This window comes from Pseudorasbora parva, chromosome 8 (genome assembly GCF_024679245.1).
Source record: "Pseudorasbora parva isolate DD20220531a chromosome 8, ASM2467924v1, whole genome shotgun sequence".
NCBI lineage: Eukaryota > Metazoa > Chordata > Actinopteri > Cypriniformes > Gobionidae > Pseudorasbora > Pseudorasbora parva.
Window position 1 is genome coordinate 6,261,695 of NC_090179.1, and position 10,107 is coordinate 6,271,801.

At 45.1% G+C, this 10,107-nt stretch overlaps 1 protein-coding gene across 1 annotated transcript; it reads right to left on the minus strand.

Moving 5' to 3' along the window:
• Window positions 1–4,229: 4,229 nt before the first annotated feature.
• On the minus strand, window positions 4,230–8,950 carry LOC137084058 (fap1 adhesin-like). Its single transcript, XM_067449986.1, has 3 exons — window positions 8,822–8,950; window positions 8,701–8,750; window positions 4,230–8,615 (listed from the first exon to the last, which is right to left on the minus strand). Exons 1-3 carry the CDS (start codon window positions 8,848–8,850, stop codon window positions 4,288–4,290), a joined length of 4,407 nt encoding a protein of 1,468 aa, XP_067306087.1. The 5' UTR covers window positions 8,851–8,950; the 3' UTR covers window positions 4,230–4,287.
• Window positions 8,951–10,107: the final 1,157 nt, after the last annotated feature.

Below are 10,107 nucleotides of genomic sequence, written 5' to 3' on the forward strand. Positions count from 1 at the left end.
AAAATAAGTGTTAAATATTAATTTTGAATCATTTAATATGTATTATGGTTCCTTTCACTGTAATTCAATACCCCTTTGAGTTATTTGACCTGAATCAATCCCTTACAATAGTAAATCTGGCAAAGACGACTGATTTCTTGGTAGAGGAAATTAAGTCGCTATCTGCAAGGGTCAAGAGTAACGAGAATAAGGTGTCGCAAATTGAGCAGGTGGCTCGGATGGATCAAGGCAAGTGTGATCAAGCCGAGATCTAAAGTAGGAGTTGAAATTTAAGGTTAAAAAACCTCAAAGAAACAGAAGGAGAAGATATCAGAACCAAAGAGCTCAAAATCCTAAAAATTCTTACTCCAGACGCGGTAGAAAAACGGAGTAATTCTTACTCCGTTTTTGCGTTGACACAATCCATAGAGTTGGACGTCCTGGGACGGGTCATCATCCAGTTCGCACTCCGGACCTACAGAGAGAAAGTCTGGAAAGCTGCGCGGGATCATCCTGCACTCAAGGAATGAGGTGTTTGCCTTGCAGAGGATCTGACATTTGCAGAAAGACAACAGAGAAAGTGCCTATGGCCAAGGGTAAAAGCGGCGAGAGAAAAGGGGAAGAGACAAGACAAGTTGCAAGGGTAAAAGACAAGTTGACGAATATCAAGATGAATACTGAAATAGGCTAACAATAACTAAATAGGCATTATTAAGGACTGTGCTGGCTAGGCAGTCGAACTGAAATAATAAATGTTCAAGAGTGGCTTGTGTGTCAAGCCACTCTTGAACAACAGACAGCATCAGAAGCGTGTTGCCTGGGCTAAAGACAAAAAGGACTGCTGAGTGGGCCAAAGGTATGTTCTTTGATGAAAGTAAATTTTGCATTACCTTTGGAAATCAAGTTTTCTGGAGGAAGAGGAGAGGCACACAATCCTAGTTCCTTGAGCTCCAGTGTAAAGTTTCTAGAGTCAGTGATGGTTTGGGGTGTCATGTCAAATGCTGGTGTTGGTCAACTGTGTTTTCTTAGGTCCAAGGTCAATGCAGGCATATACCAGGAAGTTTTAGTGCACTTCATGCTTCCTGCTGCTGACCAACTTTATGGAGATGCAGATTTAATCTGTAATAAGGTAAACCATGCCTTTGAGACTGGTATAATTGGGGTGGTAATTTTGTGTTAGTTAGTGCTGGCTTGCAACCTCCTCCTCCTCCTCCTCCTCCTCCTCCTCGAGAGAGAGAGAGACTTTTACGCTGGCTCTATCGGTAAAAGTGCAAACTATTCTTCAGTAAAATCTCTTCATTTGATTGATCATCCTGACTCCTGGTCTTCCTTTCTACATATCTGGTCTCTGGGTCTAAACTGTTAGCCCAACAGAAGTTAAAGACGTTGGAAGTTTTTTTGGATCGAGTGTACCATGTCTATGTATAATTTAATGTTTGGAAGTAAACATTTGGAAAAAAAAGTAGACCGTTTGTTTGCTTGCGTTTCAAATACTGGTTGTAGTTAGACAGACTACCAAAGGTGGAACAGAAGAATTAGAAGCAACTGCCATTACAATAACTTCATATGAGAAACAATACAGAATGAACAAAACATACTTTATCATCTGATCGCAGAGAAAGAAACATTAGCACAATGCTTAACCAGTAATAACGGAACTGACACAACAATACACTCAATTTTCTAAAGTTTTTATTGAATTAACTGTTCCATTGGAATATATTGAATAAATGTAAAGAGATGAACACATATGTCTTTATGTCACAAACACAAGTCTGCCAGGCATTCACGTGTGAATCGCTTCTGGGCATTTGAGGATTTCGAAACATTTCTTGCGTCAAACCGTCCAGACAAATCCACAGATAGGTGGACCAAGGTCAATGAAGACTGAAACTAAGACGAAAGCGATTCATCAAAAAACATCATCCGGCCATTCGCCCCTAGCCGTGTGCAACAGACACTGTACTCTTTTTCTCTGTAAACCATATTTTTTCTTCACTGACGAAAAAAGAAAAAACTATATCATTCTAAGCTTAGAGTTGTGGGGGGAAGAGACAGGGCAAGATAAAACCGAGAAAAAGAGAGATGTGGAGATAAGAAAGAAAAATAATCTACTGCCCAGTGATATGGTTTTCAAGCTGTTATCAATTTTTTTTGGCCTTCAAAACATCTTAAAATGCACATATGTAGATCATAGAAATAAAAATGTTCTCAGGGGAGCATGCCCCCCAACCGCCCTAAAATTTGGGATTATAGATTATAAACCTGTCAACATTATTGGGTAATATTAATGCATGTAGGCTACAATATGGCCATGCAATAAGGTATTAATATTAGCTTTATATGTAATTATTAACAGCCAATATCCTATGCGTATGAATGTTAGTAAGCTACTAGTTAATAGCACAATTTGGACCCTTAAGTGTCAACATTTTTTTTTTCATAGGCTACCCTCACTGGGGGCTAAGGCCCCCGTAAAATGAAAATCCTAGAAATGCCCCTGATATCAACAGCCGTCGTCAGCAGGGGCACTAATACGATCACTTATATACTGCTACGTGCAACAACAAACAAAAAAAAAAAAAACTGAGGAAGACGAGAGTACATTCACAGTGTCTGTTGCACACGGCTAGGGGTGAATGGAAGGATGATGGGCCATGATGGGATTTGGGAGAAAGTCCAGGGCTGTTTTTTAGCCCCATTCCGTCCCTGGGTTGAACTACTCATAGGACATTTAGGGGTAACGTGGAGGCAGGGTGGGGAGGTGCAATGACAGTAGTACAAGCTGTGCACACTCGGCATGCGTGCAAGGCAGATCTGGCCGCGCTGCTTATAGCAGGAGCAGAGGCAGCGTGACAATGGGCAGAGGGGGCTATTATGCATAATATATATATATATATATATATATATATATATATATATATATATATATATATATATATATATATATATTATATGTAGTGTAATAAATATAAAACTGACTACGCAACCTCCTTATTTAAGGCAGGAGGAGCCTTCCAAAAATAATGGGATTATAAACAACAAATGTAGTTTGTCAATAATCACAATTTTATTGGTACAACACAAGCCATATCAAAAGGTTAAAACCAATTACAATTTGTGTCTGCAATAAGATTCATAGAATCAGGAAATGGCTCTCCTCGAGAATGCAAGAAGGGTCCGGCCTGCTCTTTTACACCGCCTACCACCTGCAGAGGGAAAAAAAAGAAACCCAGAGCATATACCACAAATAAGTAACCTTTAAAATCACCATTTATAGTGCCAACCTTCTAATGCACACCACACAGAAGTGCCACACACCACCCAGATCAATTATTAGTATGATTGGATTAAACACATGTAGTAAATCAAAATCAAATATAACCCAAAAAGAAACTTAAATACACAAGAAACAGTGGCTAGTCTGCCCCTTTAACAGGAAAACAAATACACGCTAATACAAGTCAATGCAAAAAAAATAAAAAATAAATACAGAATAAACAAAAAACAAACAAAACATACTTTAGCGAAAGTCATTGCTGGCTAGTCTCCTCTCACATATTACGCATAATATATGTGCCCCATACATGGAACCTGAAATTTACCTGAGTGTTGCATTTTATAATTTAAACATTTGACTTTATGAAAATTCTATAATCCAAGATGACCACCATATGACATATGCAAATTAGATCCCTAAATAAACTTTGGTTCACCCAAGATTTCTAATTTACATAAAGTCTTAAGATTAGCCTTTTGAAATTAATGTCAAAAACATTATAGAAAAACCTCAGATTCCTAAAGGGTTAAGTCAGTATAAATCAAATATACAGTGACTATTTAAGTTTGCTTAAGTAAATGAAGTATTTGAGAAGGACAAGTAAACTGAAATGGTAAGGGTAGCATGCCTCCCATAAAGTTAATGCATTGTCAGTAGGTGTTTGTGGCCATTTGAATGCATTTGACCACATCAGCAGTTACACTATGAAAGCAATCTGGAAGTGGTTGAAAGTATTTTAGACCCCATTTACACCGATCAGCATAAGCCACTATTTGGATCAGAGCAACCATTTCTCCAGGTGTAAATGGGGCTTAAGCAAGAACAAAGCAGAGCACGTCAATCAAAGATGAGGTCATGCAAACGCAGCACAAACAATACTTGAAACTTCCATGGGTCAAAGACTTCCCTGTAGACACTTGGTTACAAATCTTTAACCCCAACCTCCCCATACACAACAAAACTACTGAACTGGTTTTAGAAATATTTATTTTTTCAAAAGCAAACTCTTGAGTAGACAAAGTATGCAGCTATGACTTCACTTGTTGCAACAACCTCAATATGCCTGGAGAGAGACGTTTGTTTTGAGTAGTCTGCAGAGGTGTTAAATCTTGGAAGTCAGGCTGGACAGACTGCAGACTCATAGCGTGAAGAGGTACATTGCTGGGCTGTCCCAGAGGTTTGGAACCAAGGCTAGATTGCTCTGGGATAGGAAAGACATGGAAACCAGGGCTCCGGAACACAGATTGGTAACGGGCGTGCGCAGATGGCAGGCTACCTGACTGGACGACAGACTGGTAACGGACTTGGGCTGTTTGTTGCATGTTAGACTGGTCCACAAACTGTGAGGTGGCTTGTGCCAGCTTCAGGCCACTGGGCTGGGACAGAGACTGGTAACGGGCTTGGGCTGATGACAGGCTACCTGAGTGGACCACAGATTGGGAACTGGCTTGGGCAGGTTGTTGAGGTTTGGACTGGTCCACAGACAGTGAGCTGGCTTGTGCCACCTTCAGGCCACTGGGTTTAGATACAGACTGGTAGCGGACATGGGCTTGTTGTTGCATGTTAGACTGGTCCACAAACTGCGAGGTGGCTTGTGCCAGCTTCAGGCCACTGGGCTGGGACAGAGACTGGTAACGGGCTTGTGATGACTGCAGACTGCTGGGCTGAGATATGGACTGGTAGCGGGCTTGTGCTGACTGCAGACCACTGGGCTGGGACACATACTGGTTACGGGCTTGGGCTGATGACAGGCTACCTGACTGGACCACAGATTGGGAACTGGCTTGGGCAGGTTGTTGAGGTTTGGACTGGTCCACAGACAGTGAGCTGGCTTGTGCCACCTTCAGGCCACTGGGCTGGGACAGAGACTGGTAACGGGCTTGTGATGACTGCAGACTGCTGGGCTGATATATAGACTGGTAGCGGGCTTGTGCTGACTGCAGACCACTGGGCTGGGACACATACTGGTTACGGGCTTGGGCTGATGACAGGCTACCTGACTGGACCACAGATTGGGTACTGACTTGGGCAGGTTGTTGAGGTTTGGACTGGTCCACAGACAGGGAGCTGGCTTGTGCCACCTTCAGGCCACTGGGCTGGGACAGAGACTGGTAACGGGCTTGTGCTGACTGCAGACTGCTGGGCTGAGATATGGACTGGTAGCGGGCTTGTGCTGACTGCAGACCACTAGGCTGGGATATGGACTGGTAACGGACTTGTGGCAGCTTCAGGCCACTGGGTTTAGATACAGACTGGTAGCGGGCTTGTGCTGACAGCAAGCCACTGGGCTTGGACACATACTGGTAAGGGGCTTGGGCTGATGACAGGCTACCTGAGTGGGCCACAGATTGAAAACTTGCTAGGGCAGTTTGTTGAGGTTTGGACTGGTACACAGACGGTGAGCTGGCTTGTGCCACCTTCAGGCCACTGGGCTGGGATATGGACTGGTAACGGGCTTGTGCTGACTGCAGACTGCTGGGCAGAGATATGGACTGGTAACGGACTTGTGGCAGCTTCAGGCCACTGGGTTTAGATACAGACTGGTAGCGGGCTTGTGCTGACAGCAAGACACTGGGCTGGTCCACAGACTGGTAATGGGTTTGTGCTGACAGCAAGCCACTGGGCTTGGACACATACTGGTAAGGGGCTTGGTCTGATGACAGGCTACCTGACTGGATCACAGATTGTGAGCTGGCTTGGGCTGGTTGTGTGCTGGACTGGTCCACAGGCTGTGAGCTGGCTTGGGTAGGTTGCTGTGTGCTGGACTGGTCCACAGACTGTGAGCTGCCTTGTACTAGCAGCATGCCACTAGGCTGGGACACAGATAGTGAGCTGTCTTGGGCTGGTTGTTGGGTGATGGACTGGTCCAGAGGGTGTGAGCTGACTTCTACTAGCAGCAGGCCACTGGGCTGGGACACAGATTGTGAGCTGTCTTGGGCTGGTTGTTGGGTGATGGACTGGTCCAGAGGCTGTGAGCTGACTTCTAGCAGCGGGCCACTGGGCTGGGACACATACTGGTAAGGGGCTTGGGCTGATGACAGGCTACCTGACTGGACCTCAGATTGTGAGCTGTCTTGGGCTGGTTGTTGGGTGCTTGACTGATCCACAGACTGGGAGCTGGCTTGGTCTGGTTGTTGGGTGTTGGACTGGTCCACAGACTGGGAGCTGTCTTGTGCTAGCAGCAGGCCACTGGGCTGGTCCACAGACTGGTATTGGGCTTGGGCTGATGACAGGCTACCTGACTGGACCACAGATTGTGAGCTGTCTTGGGCTGGTTGTGTGCTGGAATGGTCCACAGGCTGGGAGCTGGCTTGGGCTGGTTGTTGGGTGCTGGATTGGTCCACAGACTGTGAGCTGGCTTGGGCTGGTTGTTGGGTGCTGGACTGATCCACAGACTGTGAGCTGCCTTGTACTAGCAGTAGGCCACTGGGCTTAGATACAGACTGGTAGCGGGCTTTTGCTGACAGCAAGCCACTGGGCCGAGACACATACTGGTAACGAGCTTGTGCCAGCTTCAGGCTACTGGGCTGGTCCACAGACTGGTAACGGGTATGTGCTGACAGCAGGCCACTCGGCTGGGATATGGACTGGTAACGGGCTTCTGCAAGCTTCAGGCCACTGGGCTGGTCCACAGACTGGTAACGGGTTTGTGCTGACAGCAGGCCACTGGGCTGGGATATGGACTGGTAACGGGCTTGTGCTGACTGCAGACTGCTGGGCTGAGATATGGACTGGTAACGGGCTTCTGCAAGCTTCAGGCCACTGGGCTGGTCCACAGACTGGTAACGGGTTTGTGCTGACAGCAGGCCACTGGGCTGGGATATGGACTGGTAACGGGCTTGTGCAAACTTCAGGCCACTGGGCTTAAACACAGACTGGTAGCGGGCTTGTGCTGGCTGCAAGACACTGGGCTGGTCCACAGACTGGTAATGGGTTTGTGCTGACAGCATGCCACTGGGCTGGGATATGGACTGGTAACGGGCTTGTGCAAGCGTCAGGCCACTGGGCTTAAATACAGACTGGTAGCGGGCTTGTGCTGGCAGCAAGCCACTGGGCTGGGACACATACTGGTAACGGACTTGGGCTGACGACAGGCTACCTGACTGGACCACAGATTGTGAGCTGGCTTGGGCTGGTTGGTGGGTGTTGGACTGGTCCACAGGCTGTGAGCTGCCTTGTACTAGCAGCAGGCCACTGGGCTGGGACACAGATTGTGAGCTGTCTTGGGCTGGTTGTTGGGTGCTAGACAGATCCACAGACTGGGAGCTGGCTTGGACTGGTTGTTGGGTGCTGGACTGGTCCACAGGCTGTGAGCTGCCTTGTACTAGCAGCAGGCCACTGGGCTGGGACACAGATTGTGAGCTGTCTTGGGCTGGTTGTTGGGTGCTAGACTGATCCACAGACTGGGAGCTGACTTGGGCTGGTTGTTGGGTGATGGACTGGTCTAGAGACTGTGAGCTGACTTGTGCTAGAGGTAGGCCACTGGACTGTTCCATGGAGTTTGAAATAACTTGCTCAGAGTTCTGGCTGCTTGCTTGACGTGATAGTTGGATGCTGGGCTGAGCCACAAGTTGGTTTAGTGCCTGTGCTTGTTGCACATCATTGGGCGGAACCATGGAACCATAGCCTGACTGCACTAGTTGCTGGCCACTGAGCAATGGCACAAGTCCAGACCCATAACTGACTTGTCCTAATTGATAGTTGGGTTGTGAGGTCTCATTTATTTGCTGCAAAGCCTTGACATAGGTAGCACTTGGAAAATGGACTGGCCTGGTATCAGAAAGCAAGTTGGCACCAAATTGAAGTCTACTTCTCTGAGGCTTTATAATGGGATGCGTTGCAGCCTGGTAGCGGACTTGCACTAATGGACCACTGGACTGGGAACCGTTCTGCAATAGTTGCTGGCTGCTAGATGCCACAGACTCATTACTGTGTACTACAGGCTGTTCTGCAGTTTGATAGTGGAGCTTTGCTGGCTCGGGTAGAGACTCACTGCTCATACTTGGGCCCACTGCAGTGGCCACAGAACCAGAAACAAGACTGCCACTACCAGCCAAAGATAGAGATCCATGAAGTTGGCTTCTAGCATCAGAGTCAGAACCAGGCTTATATAAATCAGTCACTGGTCCAAAACCAGAAGAGCCATTTTGAGGACTATAGCTTACACTGGTATAACCACCCTTAACTTCTTCAGCACTAGAAGTTAATTCCATGGAACTTTGAGGACTAATGGGACTTGGTACTTTAATGCCATACCAGGAACTGTAGGAACTTCGTGGTTTCACATCAGCCTGCATGGGAAAACCAGTACCAGCCCCATAGTATATGGGATAGCCACTCCTGACAAAGCCACTAACTAGAAAAGAGGGGGAAAAAAGGAGACAATTCAGACAGCCATGGTATCAAACCTAAATTATATAACTTGCCTGGATAAATCTTACCACTTCCAATATGGCTACAGACACAAAGACTGAGAAGTGCCAGAGAAAAACTGTAAGAGAAAACACCACTTGTTAATGCCACTTGTTGACAAATGCCAGATACTACAATTTATCATCATACCTTAATAGTCGGCTAGTGGTACCCTCCATGGCCAATCAGTAATACAACAACTTCCACCACCTCAATAAAACCACTACAAAAACATACTTGCAACCCAACACAGAATAGTGTTGCGGAACAGGACTTTTTATAGTGCCAGCAACTGCCATTTGCCAATCGGTTGTCATGGGAACATGTAGTATTTAATTATTTGGTTCAGGTGTCACAACTCTGATCATGACAACTAGAGCTTGCATTCATGATGATTGCTTTTTTTATACTATGATTACTGAACAGGGCCCGTATTTATCAAGATTCTCAAAGTGCTATTTTAGTCTTAAGGGCTGAGAATTCATGAAATTTACTCCTACTTTCAAACTTAAGAATAAAAGAAAGTTATCAAATTTCTTAAAGCTAAGAATCACTCTTACTCTCCCAGTTCTTTAAGACAGCTCGAGAGGTCTCTCAAGTGGTAAGGAGTTGCCAGTAGGGGCTTGAGATGGCGCTGAGGAGACAGAGACGAGCGCAAATCTTTCAATAGAGGGAGAATGTGTTCGAAATGTTTGACGACAAATAGTTAATCAAACGGTATCGTGTGGACAGAGCAGACATCATCTTTTTCAGCGCTGGTTCGAGTAATTCAGCAAGCAGTAGCGATCGCTTCTTCCTCCTGCCATTTCGGTTTTCCTTTGGAATCCATGGTGGCTGATTATATATATAAAAAAATCTAGGCTATATATAGGCAGGTCATTTAACAGCACACCAGTTTAAAAAATGTAATTAAATCGATGAAAACATGTTTATCTTTCATTTAAAATGTGTATATTTTAATGTATTCTCTTGAAAACTCTTTATTGTTAAATGTGTATTGGATGTAAACTCCTCTTAGGAATTTCACCATTCAATGTGAATTTATCTGAGAATATTCTTAAATAAGGACATCTATTCAGTGATTGGTTCATGCTTATGACATCATCCAAAATTCCATTTGTGGCACAGCAAAGTGTCGTGAATCCACTCTAAGACTAGCACTTAAGATTTAGTCCTACACTTTACTTAAAGTATGATTAGGATGCTTGATAACTAACTTTTAAGCGCAGCTTTGAGCCAAGAATTTTTTTACTCTTAAGTCAATTCTTAGCAGTGTTCTTGTGAGTAATTCTAAGATGTTTGATAAATACGGGCCCAGGGCCTGTATTTATCAAGCTTCTCAAAGTGCTATTTTAGTCTTAAGTGCTGAGAATTTATGAAATTTACTACTACTTTCAAACTTAAGTATAAAAGCAAGTTATCAAATTTCTTAAAGC

Bases quoted from the DNA above. Each gene is read 5' to 3' on its own strand.
- LOC137084058 (XM_067449986.1), bottom strand. From the start codon at position 8,850: ATGGAGGGTACCACTAGCCGACTATTAAG. The intron at 8,751-8,821 runs GTATGATGATAA...TTTCTCTTACAG, and splicing joins ACCACTAGCCGACTATTAAG to TTTTTCTCTGGCACTTCTCA. The intron at 8,616-8,700 runs GTAAGATTTATC...CCTCTTTTCTAG, and splicing joins CTGTAGCCATATTGGAAGTG to TTAGTGGCTTTGTCAGGAGT.